This window comes from Musa acuminata, chromosome BXJ1-1 (genome assembly GCF_036884655.1).
Source record: "Musa acuminata AAA Group cultivar baxijiao chromosome BXJ1-1, Cavendish_Baxijiao_AAA, whole genome shotgun sequence".
In the NCBI taxonomy this organism is placed as follows: Eukaryota; Viridiplantae; Streptophyta; class Magnoliopsida; order Zingiberales; family Musaceae; genus Musa; species Musa acuminata.
Window position 1 is genome coordinate 28320678 of NC_088327.1, and position 19323 is coordinate 28340000.

Genomic DNA, 19323 nt, shown 5'->3' on the forward strand with positions numbered 1-19323 from the left:
GGATGATTTGTGATCAAACCATCAATTCATATATACTTTTGATATACTTATATGATCTAGGATCCAAGCTGGTCGTAATTATAATTGGTTTACAGGTGTGATAGGTTCTGGCAACTAGATTGATACCCCTAATAACGTGAAGGACGGTGTAATCATTATGATTAAGAGTAGAAACGTTTGATGATGCCAATGAAATATGTACAGGAGAAAGTTATTGTAAACCAATAAAATTATATAACAGAATAAACTCGTCACACGAGTTTCATTGATCAGTCAATGGTGGTCAAATGTAGATAATTTTACCCGTACAACTAGAAATGCTACATGTGATAATACTCACTGGTTAGTAATTAGTTTCTGGTACAATTGACCGTTATCACGGACATACCATCATCCTTTCTTGTCTACTAGAAGCCATCCACAATTCGAATAACGACCGGTATAATTCTTGTAACGGCCGTTATATTCGCATCTTTGTCGTATAACAACTGCTCCGAAAAATTATCCATAACCTATATGGACTCCTCCATTTTTTTTGTTTTAATATGAATAGATATACTTCTGAACTGTGAAGTCCTCCGACGTTTGCTGGATATGCTCATCTGCTATGGTTTCTTCTCTGACTTCACTGTTCGTCCAAGCCATTCCATGCGTACGCTCTCTCTCTCTCTCTCTCTCTCTCTTATAGCGTCAATTCTTTTTTTCTTTTACTTGAAAGAGAAAGCTTTGCGTGATTTCGTAGTTGTAGATCTAGATCTTTTCCTTTGGCAAGTGTAGGAGTCGTCCGAAGTACTTGGTATCCCGAGTTTATGTCGTGAGTCTCCCTTGGTCTTTGCCTCCGTTTACCTGTTTAATCTCGAACAAACTTACTGGTTAAATCGTGCTAAGTAGCGTGAATTTGGGTTCAAAGTCTAGGTTCCTGTTTCTTCTTGTTGAATGTCTGGCCATGTCATGTTGCTATGACATGTTTGCCGAAATGCCTGTGTGATGGATTATTAAGTTCCAGAGGAGGTACATCCTTTCTGGATATTAGCCATTTTCTATTTGTTTTAGTTGGTAGTACCGGAGTGAAAATGTTTTTCTTTTAATTGAAAGATGATAGAGAGCGCCCAAGTTTAGAAAAGTGGAACAGCTGCGTCGTCGGTGGTGACTAGTTAAAGGGCTGCTGCCAACATGGGTTGCAGGTTGGCCACTATTGGTCATGGGAGGTGGCTGGTTAAAGGGCTGCTGCCATTGGGATGGTGGCTAATTGTGATTCAAATACATGATTTTTGTATTCGTATGTTGAAAATTTTTTAATTTAGTGGGAAATACAAAATTTCATAACTTCAATTTTTCCTAGAAAATTCTTAATGATGGTCTAATATCCAAATATAGAAGATGAACACGAGTATCTTGAGATTTTGGTTTTGTTTCTTGTGATAGCTTATTTGTTTTTTCTGATTATCTAATATTTAGTTTGCTTTTTCTGTCACATAATAAATTTATTGTATGATAACTTATTTGAGTGCTAGTACTTATTGTTGTGTTTTGTGTAGTTCATAATAGCTACTTTAATAAAGGGTGAAACATTTTTGTCACGATCCTGATAAGATAACTGATCCATTAATTCTGTTGAGCATGAACTACTTGTTCAATATGCTTAAACCCAATTTAATAGTAGTATGCTTATAAGTCAATATGTCTTTTGTCCACTTTCATTGGAGGACTAAGCCGGATTGTTACAATCTCTTTGGGATTCACTTTTTTGTCAAGGCTCAACATAGCCTAGAATCATATTCTAACATGGTACATATGGGACTTAACCCAATGGTGACTCTAATATTAAATAAGTCTTGATACCATTTGTCATGATATGACCTAATGGGATAACTAACCTATTAATTTCGTTGAGCTTGAACCATTAGTCCAAATACTTAATTGAATTTAAACCGTTAGCCCAAAATACTTAAGCCTAAATTGAGGTGTTACCTAGCATAGTGCATATTAGGCCTAGCTCACAAATAGCACTTGATATGAATCATTAAGTTGATCATAATTTTGCCAAAGACCCGTTAACTATTCAGGGAAGACCAATGACAAAAGCTAAAGCTAAAAGGATGAAAGAAGCCTTAACTTGTTTATTGGAAGACATTTGGAAAGAGCAAGCTGGTTAAGACTCGGTCAAGGCTCTATGGATGCAAGAAGAGCCTAAAATGATCAACATGATTCAAATAAGTCTAAATCATGAAGCAAAAGTCCAGCTTTGAGAGAAGGATAAAATTTTAGCTCATTTTGAAGAATAAAGGTCATTCAACCATATTGGACCATATTAGAAATTGTGGGTTTATTTATTAATAATCATTCAAATCAATTCAAAGCATATTCATGAGTGATCTATATTAATGAATTATGAATATGAATATCATTTAATGTATTTAATGGATTCATTCCCTTTGTACTTGGCTTTTGTACTATATAAACATGGCTGACTCATTTTGTAAGGAGGCAATTGAGAAGTATAATCATTTTTCAACATTGATGAGTGTTTTGTTTTTAAGTTCTTATATGAACTTTGGAACTTATAAAGCTTTTCTACTTGTGACGTTCAAAACCCAAAAATCTTTGCTTTTCTTTTCAACTTATCAAACTTCTTAGTTTGTGGCATTTTAAGGGAATCAAAGTGCTGTTCTAATTATTTCATCAATTTTTCATTGATAAAGTGATTAGAATAGTTTTCCTTATTTCAATTTTGAACGATTCGTTTTATTTTAATTTGTTGGAGGGTGTAAATTTGCATTTCATATGTATTATAGCTCTTTACCTATCGAGGTGTATGGTTGGTAAGTTGATGATTTCTATCATTTGGTATCAGAGCTCGGCTCAATTTGAGGTTTGCTTATCCATTTATTTGCTATCTTTTAGCTTTCCCTTTTCTCCTCTTCTTCTTCTTTCAGCACCATATCTATAATTGCTGTTCTTCCTTCATCTTCATCTTATTTTGTTATTACTGTTTTTCTTTTATTTTTTTGCACTTTGTAGTATAAAAAGAAAAAAAAAGTCAGAAAGTCAAAAAAAAAAGAAAAAAAATCAAAGGTAAAAAAAAAGAGAGAGAAAATCAAAGGTTAAAAAAAAGGAAAAGAGATCAGAATTAAAAAATAAAATTATGGATTCAAGGAATTCTTGCAAATTACATAATTCTATCTTCGTTTATTTGAATTCTTGTTTCGATGTGGAAATCTTTCTTCATTCCGAAAAATTTTCTTTGTTCATTTGATTTTTGAATTCTAATATTTGCTTATGATTGAAGTGCATTACACACACCTTTAAATTGGCCTACCTTTTGTTTTCTTTTAGACCTGCCCAATTTTGCTACCCTTGAATTGCCATAATCTGAATTTTTTGTTTATGTATCTTAGTTAATCTAGGAACCCAAAGAACAAAACAAGAGAGGTAAAAGGCAAGAGTAATGAGATCAGTATCGAGAAAAGCCAAAAATTGTATGAAACACGAGCGGAGTGAATCAAATCTTGAGTGAAACATGTGAGGGAGTGTTGGTGAGGTTATTCTAACTTTGTTTTGCAGGTTGTAAACATGTATAAAGATAAAAAAACAAGTTTATCATCAAATGATCTTTTGGTTCAAGCAATGCAGCAACAATTTGAACGTATGTTCAAAGTGATAGGTGATGTAAGATATCATCTAGAAAGGCATGATGATGTAATTAATAGATTGCAAGGTGAACCATGGCGTGGGAGACAACCAACCTTTGTCAATGATGAATATGATGGTGGAGATGACATGGATGATGACAAAGTTACTCTAATTGGTCAAGATGTTAATCCTAGGAGACAAATACGAGTGAACGTTTTGATGGTGTGGACAGAAACAAAGGCAGCATCAAAATGAAAATTCTGCCTTTTCAAGGGAATAAATAATCTAGATGCCTATTTAGAGTGGGAACGAAAAGTGGAGCTGATTTTTGAATGTCACAACCAAGGATTGAAATATCATACCGTACTGGAGTTTTGACCTTCTCTCGGTATGGTACTTACTGTATACCGAGCGATATACCGTTCGATATATATATATAAGTAAAGAAAAAAATTTGGTGATGTCGCCTCCCTTCTCCCCCACACGAGGCGACGTCGCCTCTATATTTATATATATAATCTTTTATTTATATATCTATTTATATATATATATATATTTATTTATATATAATTTTTTTTAAAAAAATATGCGACGTCGCCGAGTATATATATATGTATATATATATATATATATATATATATATATATATAATCTTTTATTTATATATACAAAATTAAAAAAAAAAAGTGCGATGTCACCTCTCTTCTCCCTAGGCGGGGGCAACATCGTAGAAAAACGAGGCGACGTCAAAAAAATGAGGTGACGTTGTCGAGGTGGTATTTTTTATTTATAAATAATATATATAATTATATATATTTATGTATATATATATGTATATATATATTATTTATAAATAAAAAAATACCGCCCGGTAGCGAGTGGTCTGTGTACTGGTTTACTGTCAAACCGGTATGTACTGCCCGTACTGGGTGGTATCATTCGAAACTGTATACCTTAGTCACAACGACGCTGAAGAGAAAAAGGTAAAATTAGTCGCTGATGAATTTTTTGATTACGCTATTGTTTGGTGGGATCAATTATGTAAAGACAAGCGTAGAAATGGTGAAAGGCTTATGGAGACTTGGTTGGAGATGAAACAAATCATGAGGAGATTTGTCCCTAGCTATTACTATAGGGATTTGCATCAACTGTTGCAAACTTTGACACAAGGTTCCATGAGTGTTGATGAATATCACAAGAAGATAGAGATAGCCATGATAAGGGCTAATGTGGAGGAAGACCATCAGGCTGCCATGTTTTGATTCTTGAGTGGATTAAATAAGAACATTGCTGATCTTGCGGAGTTACAACATTATGTGGAGATTGAGGACATGGTGAATGTCGCCATGAAGATTGAGAGGCAACTCAAAAGAAAAGGCACAAGGTATGATTCAAAACCTTATTTGGGTTCTTCTTCCTCTTGGAAACCGAATTGGAGTAAAAAGGATGATAAACCCATTGTTAAGCCTAAAATTGATGAAGCTAAAGGCAAAAATGAATCAAGCAGCATGGGTAAAAGTGAGAATCAACCAATTCAAACTATAGGCATTAAGTATGTTAAATGCCTTGGGCATGGACATGTGGTATGTGAATGTCCTAATAAGAGAGTTATGATCATGAGGGATGAGATTTAGGAATCTGAAAGTGAGAGAGAGGATGATGATGGCATTCCAGAGGATGCTGATGATGTAGAGTATGCTAAAAGTGAAAATCTAGTTGTTCAACACACACTTAGTTTGTAAAATAAAAACGATGAACATGGTGAACAACATGAAAATCTGTTTCATACTCATTGTTTGATTGCTAATAAGTTGTGTAATGTGATTGTTGATAGTGAAAGTTGTACAAATGTGGCAAGCACCTTGCTTGTGAAGAAACTGAAATTACCTACTATCAAACATCCAAAACCTTATAAGTTACGATGGTTAAATGATAGTGGTGTGGTAAAAGTAAATCGACAAGTGTTAGTTTCTTTTTCAATTGGTAGATATAAGGATGAAGTTTGGTGTGATGTGGTACCTATGTATGCTGGTCATATGTTGTTGGGGAGAACTTGACAATATGATTGAAGGGTAATACATGATGGGTTCAAAAATCGTTATTTTTTTATTATGGATGAACATAAATATCAACTTAGACCTTTGCCTCCAAAGACAATTTTTAAAGACCAAATGCGCATAAAACAACAATATGAAGAGCTCGAGTCTTTATTAACCAAAACTCTGGGGAGGGAGCAAGAAAGAGAGAAAAAAGAAAAAGGTAAGTTGAGTGGTAAAAATGAGAGTATTAGGAAACACAAGGGGAGAGAAAACAAGGAAAGCTTGAGTGAAAGAAAATTGAGTGTTTATGCTAAAATGAGTGATGTGAAGAAAGCCTTAACCATGAGGCAGCCCTTACTTGTACTTATGTACAAGGACGTTTTGATTGCTTCTAACAAAATTGACAAGAGTTTGCATAGTATTATTGTTAATCTTTTGTAAGAAAATGAGGATCTTTTTCCCGAAGTTCCTAATGGTTTGCCACCAATCAGAGGAATTAAATATCAAATTGATTTCATTCCAGGTGGAAGTATACCAAATAAACCAGCATATAGATGCAACCTCGAAGAGACTAAGGAAATCTAAAAGCAAGTAAGTGAGCTTATGGAAAAGGGGTATGTGCGAGAAAGCATGAGTCCATGTGCAGTTCTTGTTCTGTTGGTACCTAAAATGGATGGATCTTGGAGAATGTGTGTTGATTGCAGAGTCATCAACAAAATCATGGTAAAGTATAGACATCCTATTCCTAGGCTAGTTGATATGTTGGATGAATTGCATGGTTCTTGTGTGTTTTCAAAAATTGATTTAAAATATGGATATCATCAAATAAGAATGCGTGAGGGTGATAAATAGAAAACTATTTTCAAAACTAAACATGGTTTATATGAATGGTTGATGATGTCTTTTGGCCTAACTAACGCATCTAGTACTTTCATGAGATTGATAAACTATATTTTGCGTGCTTACATTGGAAAGTTTATAGTGGTTTATTTTGATGATATACTTGTGTATAGCAAAAGTTTAGATGAGCATGTAATACATTTAAAAGTTGTTTTCGATGTGTTTAGAAAAGAAAAGTTATATGCTAATCTAAAGTAATGCACTTTTTGCACTAATGAAATTACTTTTCTTGGATATGTTGTTAACGATAAAGGAATACATGTTGATCATGAAAAAATGAAGGTAATTAGGGAGTGACCAAAACCCACTAGTGTTAATGATGTAAGAAGTTTTCATGGTCTTGCTAGTCTTTATAGAAGATTCATTAAGGATTTTTCTACAATTGCTGCACCATTAACTGAATGCATAAAAGAGAATGTGGGATTTAGATGGGGTGAAAAACAAGATGATGTTTTTAACTTGCTTAAAGACAAACTCAGTTTAGCACCTTTGCTTGTTTTACCTAACTTTGCTAAAACTTTTAAGATTGAGTGTGATGCGAGTGGAATAGGTATTGGAGGATTCTTAATGCAAGAAGGCAGATGATAGAACCCTTGCAGATTCTAAACTTGGGATTGATCTCTTTAGGGGATCAGCCTCCTTGGAACTCTATAGGGGTTCCTCCCTCCAAGTTGCTGCTCAAAGGCTGCAGAAAAGATTCATCTATTCCTTTTGAAAGAGAAGGAATACATGGCTATTTATAGGGCTTCTAAACCCTAACTCCTAATAGGACTCCTACTCAAGACCTATTCCCTTACAACTCCTAATTCTTCTCTAAGAAAAAACCTCATAACAGAATGTCCCTCTCAATTATGACTCTCCTAGCTAGAGTCCTAACAAAGTCCTAACAGAATGTCTCTCTCAATTAGGACTCTCCTAGCTAGAGTCCTAACAAACTCTCATAGCTAGAGTCATAACAGAATGTTCCTCTCAATTAGGACTCTCCTAGCTAGAGTCCTAACAGACCCGCTCTCTTCAAATCAGCCTTGTCCTCAAGGCTGAGATTCCATGAACTCAGGGAACCGGGTCTTCAGCTCCTTATATGGTTCCCATGTGGCGTCTTCAAGTGGTAGATTATTCCAATGCACTAGTACTTCAGTAGAGGGATGTCGGCGACGCATCACGATCCTGCGATCGAGGATGGCTTGTGGTTGGGCTTGAATAACTCCATCCTCAGTTGTGTTGGGCAGTTGGATCTGGGGTGACTCGTGTTCTCCCAACTTGGGCTTTAGGCATGATACGTGGAAGACAGGGTGAATTTTGGCATCCTCAGGTAATTTAAGTCTGTACGCCACGGCTCCAATACGCTCTGTGATCTGATAGGCCCATAAAAACGTGGGGATAGCTTCATGGAGGCTCGAGTGTTGATAGAGAGTTGCTTGTGTGGTTGTAGGAGAAGATAAACTCAATCTCCTACTGAAAATTCTCTTTCACTTCGTCGTGTGTTGGCTTGCTGCTTCATTCTGGCTTGAGCGGTAGAGAGATTATCTTTTAACAGTTATAAGAGTTTGTCCCTATCAATCAATTCTTGGTCAACCTGATCTACCTTGGCTGAGCCAATTACATACTTTGGAATCACAAGGGCTGGTCGACCATACAATGCTTCATAAGGGGCACATTTTGTAGATGAATGATATGTAGTATTATACCACCATTCGGCCCAGGGAAGCCATTTTGCCCACTCTTTTGGTCGGTCGCTAACGAAACACCGGAGGTACATCTCTAAGCACCTATTTACCACCTCTGTTTGGCCGTCAGTTTGTGGATGATACGCTGTGCTCATCTTGAGTTTGGTGCCTTGTAACTGAAATAACTCGGTCCAAAATTTACTAGTGAAGATCCTGTCACGATCACTTACGATGGACCTTGGCATCCCATGTAGTTTAACAATATTTTCTATGAAAATCTGGGCAATACTAGCAGCAGTGTAGGGATTTCTTACAGCACAAAAATGAGCATATTTCGTAAGTCGATCAACCACCACGAGAATCGTGCTTTTACCTTTGGAAGATGGCAGCCCTTCAATGAAGCCCATGGAGATGTCAGTCCACACTGAGTCTGGTATGGGCAGTGGTTGTAGCTTCCCTGGATTTGCCATAGTTTCACCCTTGTGCTGTTGACATACATCACATTGTGCCACATATTCAGCAATAATTTTTTTCATCCCTCTCCAATAAAAATTTTGCTTCACTCTTTTGTAGGTTCTTAGGAATTCAGAGTGCCCTGCTGAAGGTATGGAGTGCATTTCATGCAAAATGATTGTGATGCAAGGGGAGTTAGGTATAAGCACAATGCGACCTTTGTAGCGTAGATCCCTCGAATCCCAGGTGTAGTGGGCTATTGCACTTGGATCCTCCTCCAATTTTTTTATGATGTTGTTGATCTCTGGATCCTTCTTCCATTCTTCCCTAATATCCTCGAGGAGACCGGTGGTAGGAAGGGAGATGGCTGAAACCTTAGCTTGTTCAGGTAGCCGTGAGAGTGCATCTGCAACAACGTTTTCTTTCCCCTTTTTGTAAATAATTTCATAATCAAATCCAAGAAGTTTGGTTACCCATTTTTGCTGCTCAGGGGATGATATCTTTTGCTCCAAAAAGTACTTGGCTTTTATGGTCAGTTTTAATTTGAAATCGCCGGCCGATCAGGTAGGGTCTCCACATCGTTACTGCGTGTACAATGGCAAGCATCTCCTTATCATATACTGACATGTTTTGATGTGAGGGAGATAATGCATTGCTAGTGTATGCGAGTGGTCGACCATTTTGCATGAGAACGGCTCCAATTCCGACTCCAGATGCGTCGGCCTCAATGATGAAGGGTCTATTGAAATCTGGTAGCGCAAGCACCAGCATCGTTGTCATGGCTGCTTTAAGTTTGTCGAAGGCATCAGAGGCTTTGTCCGACCTTTGGAAAGCATCTTTTTTCAGTAAAGAAGTAAGTGGTGCACTGATCTTCCCATAGTCCTTAACAAATTTTCGGTAGTAGCCCGTTAGTCCAAGGAACCCCCGCAGTAATTTCACGTTTGTAGGTTTCGGCCAGCCTTGCATTGCCTCAATTTTTGTTGGGTCTATCGCCACTCCTTCTGATATTATATGCCCAAGGTACTCTACTTTTTGCTGGAGAAAGCTGCACTTTGGTTGCTTTACAAAAAGAGTATTCTCCCGAAGGATCGTCAAAACAATTCGTAAATGCTGAAAGTGAGTCTCAAGAGAAGGGCTGTAAACGAGAATATCATCAAAAAATACCAGCACAAATTTACGAAGAAAGCTTCGAAAAATATCGTTCATGAGACTTTGAAAGGTTGAAGGAGCATTAGTGAGTCCAAAAGGCATTACCAAGAATTCATAATGGCCATTATGTGTGCGAAATACAATTTTTGGAATGTCATCGTCACATACCCGAATTTGGTGGTAACCGGATCGGAGGTCCAACTTTGTGAAGACTCGAGCTCCTTTTAATTCATCAAGAAGTTCATCCACCACTGGTATTGGATACTTGTCCTTGACGGTGATGCCATTTAAAGCTCGGTAGTCGATGCACATCCGTCAAGTTCCGTCCTTCTTGCGTACAAGTAGCACCGGTGAGGAATAGGGGCTACAACTTGGCCGAATCACCCCTGTTTCAAGCATCTCCTTTACGATCTTTTCAATTTCATCTTTCTGGAGGTGAGGATATCGATACGGTCGAGTGTTCGCTGGTGGCTTGCCCGGAAGGATTGGAATTCGATGGTCATGTTGCCGAGAAGGAGGAAGACCGTGCGGTTCAGCAAATATGTCGGCAAATTCAGTAAGCAATTGGGCAAGATTTTGATCTTCAATTTCTATTTTCTTCTCTTCTTGTTGTGGCTGGAGATGCATCAAAAAGCCACTATTTACCTTGTGCAAAACTTTCTCCATTCGTTGGGTCGAAACAGTGGTGATGTTGCTTCCGCGCTTCCCGCGTAGGATGATCTGTTTGCCCTTACAGTATAATTTCATAATTAATTTAGAAAAGTTCCAAGAGACATCACCTAGTGTAGTCAGCCATTCTATACCAAGCACTGCCTCATAGTCATCGATTGGTAGGAGGAAGAAATCGGTGATAATTTCTTGGTCTTGCAGTAATAGTTTCACCCGCGGGCATCTTTGGTCGCACTTTAGGATTCTGCCGTCGGCAACCTTTACATCGAACTTGCTATAACCTTCAATATGCAGTGTCATCCGAGCAGCAACCTTACTATTTAGGAAGTTATTAGTGCTACCCGTGTCGATGAGAACAGTGATCGGTTGTTGTTTGAGAAGGCCTCCAACTTTCATCGTTTGCGGATTTGAGTAGCTAGCTAGTGCATGTACCGTAATGTCGGTCGGCTGTGGCTCTTCTTCCATATCTTCTTCTTCATGTTCATGGCTCTCTTCTAGATGTTCAATGACCTCTTCTTCTACTGGTTCAATCATAAGAAGTCTACCTTTTTTACAGCGATGCTCGCAGCTCCACGGCTCGTCGCAATGCCAACATAACCCCTTCGCAGATCGCTCCCGAAGTTCTTCTCTTGTTAACCTTTTCGGTGCAGGGACTCGGTTGATAGTAGGGGGGGCTGAGGGCTTTAGTATTGTAAGTCGTGGAGTGATCCTAGTCCTCCGGGCTTCATGGTTTAATCGCTCCTCTTGTAGTCGTGCGAAAGAGATAGCTGCCATAAGCGTGTAAGGTTGTCGCGCCTTAACTTCTCCCCGGATCTCCGGCTTTAAGCCCTCAATAAAGGTCCCCAATAACTCTTTTTCAGACCAATCACGAGTTTGATTAGATAACCTTTCAAACCTGGTCTGGTACTCCTGAATGGTGGAGGTTTGTCGGATCTTTGCTAGCTGTCCGTCAATGTTCTCGTAATAAGTTGGTCCGAAGCGGATCAGTAGTCCTTCTTTGAATTGTCGCCATGAAAGGACTCCATAAGTGTGTTCAAACCAGTCAAACCATCGTATAGCATCCTCTTCAAGATGTATAGCTGCAATTTCTACCATGGATGCATCCGCAGTTTTATGGTATCGAAAATATCGCTCCGCACGCGAGATCCAACCAATTGGGTCTCCTTCTTCCCATCTAGGGAAGTCCACTCTCATGCACGAATAGTTGGGGTCGGTCATAGAGCCTCCCCTCTCTTGGAATTCATCTCTTTGGGCATGATGTGATTGGTTAGAGCTCTCTCCTTGATGTGATTTCTTCGGGCTTGGTGGTCGGCCCAAACTGAATTCGGTAAGGAGAGTCCGAATCTTATCCTCCATTCGTGCCTCAAAGGCTTCAAATTTTGCATTGATTGCCTCCTCAGATGCCATAGTATATGACTCTAAATCTGTGATATTAAGATATCTCTTTTGTTGACGGGTTAAAGGCATGTATAGGTTTGATAGAAATCCGTAAAAGTTTGCTGCAGAATTGTGTTGTCTTGTAAGAGTAGAATTATCGTCGAAGAAACAGCGGTTTTTCGACGAAATCTCCATAAAAATTTGAGAGATTTGAGGAGGGAATTGACAGCTATATCTCAGTTTATATGACAGTAAGGATGTCCAATTTAATCAAGAAAATTTCGGCAGTAACAGCAAGAAAATTGGTGAAAGTTGCAATAACAGAATTCTCATCAAAAAATTTCAGCAACTTACGATGAAAATTTGCAGCAATATAGGAACGAATTTTTTTTTTTTTTTTGATTTTCGAATAGGGATAACTAAATTGCAACATCAGTAAGGTAGGAAACCAGAACCTGTTGCAATTCACGGGGAGATCAAGGGATGATCTGCGGTGGTGGAGATGACGGTGGAATTTGGTGATGATCTTTTAAGCAATTGTGGGAATTGCTTTGAGCGGTTGTGGAGGGTTGATGGATGGCAGTGGAAGGGCAGCGAGACACCAAGAACGCTGCTCTGATACCAGGTGATAGAACCCTTGTAGATTCTAAACTTGGGATTGATCTCTTTAGGGGATCAGCCTCCTTGGAACTCTATAGGGGTTCCTCCTTCCAAGTTGCTGCTCAAAGGCTGCAGAAAAGATTCATCTATTCCTTTTGAAAGAGAAGGAATACATGGCTATTTATAGGGCTTCTAAACCCTAACTCCTAATAGGACTCATACTCAAGACTCCTATTCCCTTACAACTCCTAATTCTTCTCTAAGAAAAAACCTCCTAACAGAATCTCCCTCAATTAGGACTCTCCTAGCTAGAGTCCTAACAAAGTCCTAACAGAATGTCTCTCTCAATTAGGACTCTCCGAGCTAGAGTCCTAACAGAATGTCCCTCTCAATTAGGACTCTCCTAGCTAGAGTCCTAACAAACTCTCCTAGCTAGATTCCTAACAGAATGTCCCTCTCAATTAGGACTCTCCTAGCTAGAGTCCTAACAACAGACCTATTGCATTCTTTAGTGAGAAGATAAGTGGAGCAAGTCTTAACTACCCGACATATGACAAGGAGTTTTACGCTTTGGTAAGAGTGTTAGAGACATGACAACACTATCTTTGGTACAAGGAATTCATTAGACACACCGATCATGAGTTCTTGAAATATCTCAAAGGACAAGGAAAGCTAAACTGTAGGCATGCCAAATGAGTGGAGTTTATTAAATCCTTTCCATACATCATAAAGTACAAACAAGGAAAGAAAAATGTGATTGTTGATGCTCTTTCTAGAAGGTATGCTTTAATTTCTCAACTTGATGCAAAATTATTGGGTTTTGAGTACATTAAAGATTTATACAATTATGATAATGATTTTGCTAATGTTTATGGGACACGTGAGAAATGGGGTTTTGACAAGTTCTTCAGGTATGATGGTTTTCTTTTCAAAGAAAACAAGTTGTGTGTTCCTCAATGTTCATTGAGAGAATTACTTATAAGAGAGGTATATAGTGGAGGTTTAATAGGGCATTTTGGGGTTAGAAAAACTTTAGATGTGTTAAGTGACCATTTCTTTTGGCCACACATGAAAAGAGATGTTGAGAGATTGTGTGAGAAATGCATTAATTGTAAACAAGCTAAATCTAAAGTAATACCTTATGGATTGTATACTCCTCTTCCTATAACTAGTGAGCCTTGGGTTGATATATACATGGACTTTGTCTTAGGTTTACCTAGGTCAAAAGGACGGAGAGATTCTATTTTTGTTGTTGTTGACAGGTTTAGCAAGATGGCACATTTTATTCCTTGCCACAAAGCATATGATGCAACATATGTTATGGGGCTGTTCTTCAAAAAAATTGTAAGATTACATGGTATTCCAAAGACAATTATGAGTGAAAGAGATGTGAAGTTCCTTAGCCACTTTTGAAAAATAATTTAGAGCAAGTTGGGTACAAGGCTGTTGTATTCAACCACTCGTCTTCCGCAAATAGATGGACAAACAAAGGTGGTAAATCAAACTTTATCGACACTTTTGAGGGTCATAATTCAAAAGAATTTAAAAAATTAAGAGGAATGTTTGCCACATGTGAAGTTTGCTTATAATAGAAGTGTGCATGCTACAATAAATCATTCCCCATTTGAAGTTGTGTATGGGTTCAATCCCATTAACTCCTATGGATTTGCTACCTTTACCTTTGGAAGAGGCCAATTTGGATGGTAAACAAAAAACTGATTTTATCAAAGCATTGCATAAAAGAGTCCGGACACAAATTGAAAAGAAAACTCTACAATATAAGAAACAATACAATAAAGGCCGAAAGCAAGCAGTATTTGAACTTGGTGATTAGGTTTGGGTATGCTTTAGGAAGGAAAGATTTCCTAGCCAAAGGAAGTCTAAACTAATGCCAAGAGGAGATGGTCCATTTCGAGTTCTTCAAAAAATCAATGACAATGCATACAAGTTCTACCAGGTGAGTATGATAATGTTAGTAAAACCTTCAATGTTTCTGATTTATCTTTGTTTGATATAGGTGATGAAGGCGTTGATTAGAGGATGAATCCTTTCGAGGAAAGGGGGAATGATATGAACTATCAAGTTGATCATAATTCTACCAAAGACCCGTTAACTATTAATGGAGGACCAATGACAAGAGCTAAAAGCTAAAAGGATGAAAGAAGCCTTAACTTGTTTATTGGAAGACATTTGGAAGGAGCAAGCTGGTCAAGACTCGGTTAAAGTTCTATAGATGCAAGAAGAGACTAAAATGGTCAACATGATTCAAGTAAGTCCAAATCATGAAGAGAAAGTCCAGCTTTGAGAGAAGGACGAAATTTTAGCCCATTTTAAAGAATAAAGGCCATTCAGTCATATTGGACCATATTAGGAATTGTGGGCTTATTCATGAATAATCATTCAAATCAATTTAAAGCAGATTCATGAGTGATCTACATTCATGAATTAGGAATATGAATGTCATTTAATGGATTCATTCACTTTGTACTTGGCTTTTGTACTGTATAAACAAAGCTGACTCCCTTTGTAAGGAGCCAATTACGAAGTATAATCATCTTTCAACACTGGTGAGTGTTTTGTTTTTAAGTTCTTACATTAACTTTGAAACTTATCAAGCTTTTCTACTTGTGGCATTCAAAACCCAAAAATCCTTGCTTTTCCTTTCAACTTATCAAACTTCTTAGTTTGTGGCGTTTTAAGGGTATCAAAATGTTGTTCTAATTATTTCATCAAATTTTCATTGATAAAGTGATTAGAATAGTTTCCCTTATTTCAATCGTAAACGATCCGTCTTATTTCAATTCGTTGGAGGGTGTCAATTTGTATTTCATGTATCATAGCTCTTTAGTTATCAGGGTATATGGTTGCTAAGTTGATGATTTCCATCAGTACTTTATTTGAGCCTCTCAACATAACTAATATTAGGCTTTAATGTCATTTGTTACGATCGGACCTGATGAGATAACTAACCCATTAACTTTTTAACCCTAAATTAGTAGTCCTAAATGCTTAAGCCTAGATTAATAGTATACACCCCTTATAAGTTAATTTAAGTCTTTTCACTCTTAACATAGGACTAAAATGGTGTTCTACCCCATTTTGAAGGTTTGACACTCTTATTAGAGCTCAACATAACCCAGAACAACTTCTTGCATGATGCATATAAGGCCTAGCCCAATGGTGGCTCCATACTAATGCTATGTGTGCCCTTTAGCCCAATCCATCGAGAGCCCTTTCTTGATAAGCACCCTCACCATATTAAATACTAGACTCTTATATCATTTGTTATAACTTGACTTGATGAGATAATTGACCTATTAACTTTGTTAAGCGAAAACCACTAATACAAAATGCTTAGACTTAAGTTAACGATAATACATCTATTAGATCCTTATAGGCTAAAATCATATCTTAGCAAGGTGTATGTGAGACCGGACCCAATGGTGGATCTATGCTATGACATGCCCTCTGCCCCATCCACAAACAATCCTTTTTTACTTGACTCCCTCATCATGTCCAAGACCGTTAGGTCGGGTCTGATACTAGTTACCCGATTCAATGAGATATTTGATCCATTAACTTCGTTGAGTCTAAACCACTAGCGTAAGATGCTTAGGCCAAAGTTTTTATAGTACACTTAACAAACCCTTATAAGTCAATGTCTTTGCCTACTAGCATTGTAGGACTACACCGGGGTGTTACAGTTGGATAGGGATAACTACACATTTAACCTTCAAAGATCTAGTATGTGGCTAAAGTGCTTGAAGAACAAGAAGCATTGCATTGAACACATGAATGACTTGAATAGATAAATGGATGATAAAAAAAAATATCATTTTTGGAAAGCAAAGGGTTCCATTGTACATGGAATTTTAATAAGCTCTGTGGTTGATGGCCTTATAGGAAAACTTGAACAACTTCATACTACTTATGCCATTTGGGCATTCTGAAAGAGAAGCTTGGGTTCCCATTGTGATCAAAGGAACCAGCTATAAAGGTTGATTCTTACAACAAAGTCTCTATCCACATTCTTAATTATCATATGAGAGAAATTTCCAATATGTCAGCTGGTCATACCCTTATTTATTAGCAGCAAGTCCAAAAAGTTATCTAATCTCTTAGTATTTGGGAGCACATTAAGGTTCACATTTGCAACACTAAGACCTTCGCTGATGTGGCTCACCATATGGTACTAATTTACAAGCCTCTTGGAGCTACAAAGGTCTCTGAACATGCTTATGTGGTGACAGAGGGCTTTGGGACTTGAAAAGAAGTTTAGGAATAAGAAGGGAAAGAAACTGGTTAAGAACATAGAAAAGAACTTTGGAAAGACTAGGAGTACAGTAAGTTGTTATAACTGTGGAAAAATGTGTCACTTTGCTTATGAATATACCAAGCAGAAGAAGGTGGCATCTCATTCGATTTTCATAGTACTATTTGCATGAGTTATTATTGTGGAAAGATAAGTCACTTTGTTGTGAATACAACGAGGAAGAAGGTAGCACCTCATTCTGTTTTACTAAGAAGTATTTGCTTATCTAGTATCATCTTGTTCACTGATCTTAACCTTTGTAATTTTATACTTAGAAGCTGCAAACCATGAAGTTGGAGACCAAAGATATTTGTGAAGTACCATCAAGTCCAAACTGCTACAAGATGGATGGATGTAGCAATCAGTACTAAAACGGAAGTGAAAGTTATAGACACATACAACTTGGTATTATAAGGTGGCCAAGACTTACTCGTACATGGTGTCCTGATTGCAATTGAGATTTGATAGAAATTGTTCTCCATTTTTTTTTTTCTAAATTGGCATGGGCACCATGAACTAACATCACTTTCAAGATGTGTTATAGTTTCCACTGGCTGCAAGCAGTAATACTAAGTCAAAGGAACATTTGATTTACCAATATGGATCACATGAGGGATTGAGTTGGCATGAAGGACTATGCTTCTACCAAGTACACATATGATAATGCAACAATATTTGGGAAGTAGTTAGCTGATACCTTATGCCAGAAACAAGTGCTTGAATCAAACAGTGAAGTGTCATCCATGCTGAAACTATTTTAAAGCACTTGATTGTTCTATGAACTTCCATCCATAAAGAAAACATCTAATGAGTCATAGTATTTGCTGGAATAAAGATTGAGAATTATGCTATATTTCCAATTCGAATTGGCAGGTGAGCATAAGAAGTGGGGAATGACATGTAATGAATTGTAACAGTAATAAAATTCCTTATAATTTACATGTAACTTAGGTCCTTTCCTTGTAGCTTAAGTTTTTAGGGAAAGTGGTGATCCGACATTATTAGAATCATGAAATTGGTATCTTAGTGGGTTTTTTCAGTGTTAGTCTCTATGCACAAAATTTTTCCTTTCCAATCATGGTAGGATTTCAAAGTGGGAGATCCTTTTGGAAAGAAAGGGCAACCCCAGTCATCATTATTTTATTTAAGTTGTTGTTTGCATGTGCACACCATTCAATAAGGCAATATGGTCAGGAAAACATTCTGTCACTAATTCAGTGATTCTGCAACTAACAGAGCCTCATGTGATCAAGCTCAGATGAAGTTTGCTCATAACTGAAGTGGTTAGAAGCCCTGTTTAGCAATAAGGAGATGTTGGTTGAAATAGGCCTTCTTAGAATTTTAGACAGTTTACTTGAACCATATCAACCTTTTCTCGCAAGGGAACTCTGAGCTCTTTAAGCTCAAATACTGCTGCTTTTGCTACTTGGTAGGTGAATAATTGTATTTATGTGCCATACCTCATGCTAAAGGATGATTAAGGGGTTGAGTTAGACTATGAATAAGTATGAGTGATTGTCTTAGAATTAGTGAGGCGTTCTGGATTGTGTCCTAGAAAAACTTGAGCACTATCATTATTTTTCGTGTATTTTCTAATCTGAGAATTATACTGCTGAGTAACTTACAGAACACAGGTATAGGTGGATCAATGTGTTACAGTTCTCTTTCTTATTGGAATCTTTTGTAAAGTTGTCCTGGAGGTGATTATCTCTAGTGGATGACAATGAAATATTCTTGGGAATCTGGATCTCCTCCCATGCTCTACATTATAAAACTGCAGTTAAAGCCTTTATTTCTTTTGCGATGATCACCCAAAACATTTTGCTTTTGATATGTTGTTGAACTACAAATGTTTATTTGATTATGTGATCTGTTCAGCTGATGCAACCGTTTGTGGGTTTGTCCATAATACTAATATTTGCTTTCTCAAAGGTTTTCTTTTTCCTCTACATTCTTTTAAGTTTCTGACAGGAAAGGATCTCAAGGTATAAAAGAAAGAAATGCATGAGATTAGTGAGCATGCAAGGAACATCAGAACCTAATAATGTTTTAGCTGATTTACCAGTAGTGCTCGAGGCAAGTTCTGCTCCTTTAGTTCAGGCCTTAAAGTCTACTGCAGAACAAGATGTTGCTTGTTTTCACTTCCCAGGACATAACAGAGGGAAAGCAGCTCCTAATTTGTCCAATCTTACTGGTCCAGGAGCTTTTCTACATGACCTACCTGAACTCCCAGAGTTGGATGATTTGTTCTCTCCAAAAGGTGCAATTTTAGATGCTCAGGCAGAAGCTGCAAAATTGTTTGGGGCGTCTGAGACATGGTTTCTTGTTGGAGGCACCACTTGTGGCATTCAAGCGTCCATAATGGCTACATGTTGCCCAGGTGATGTACTCATTCTCCCAAGGAATGCTCACATTTCTGCAACCTCGGGTCTCGTTCTGTCTGGTGCAGTGCCAAAATACATTCTACCTGAGTATAATTCTTGTTGGGATATTGCTGCCGGAATAAGGCCATCGCAAGTTGAAG

At 37.6% G+C, this 19323-nt stretch overlaps 1 protein-coding gene and 1 pseudogene across 4 annotated transcripts in view; both read left to right on the forward strand.

The window, feature by feature from the left end:
* The first annotated feature begins 516 nt into the window (after positions 1 to 516).
* Positions 517 to 19323, forward strand: part of LOC135583774 (uncharacterized) — a 20163-nt gene continuing 1356 nt past the window's right edge. The window contains exons 1-3 of one of the 4 annotated variants that reach the window (XM_065189889.1): positions 552 to 652; positions 6196 to 6395; positions 18771 to 19323. The exon at positions 18771 to 19323 is cut by the window's right edge and continues 1356 nt beyond it. In XM_065189889.1, the coding sequence (XP_065045961.1) occupies positions 6276 to 6395; positions 18771 to 19323 (673 nt within the window). In that variant the 5' untranslated portion in view covers positions 552 to 652; positions 6196 to 6275. Of the gene's footprint in view, positions 653 to 6195; positions 6396 to 18760 lie in introns of all 4 variants that reach the window. The other 3 variants (XM_065189909.1, XM_065189903.1, XM_065189897.1) reach the window with 3 other exon arrangements.
* Positions 4338 to 6187, forward strand: LOC135677552 (uncharacterized; annotated as a pseudogene).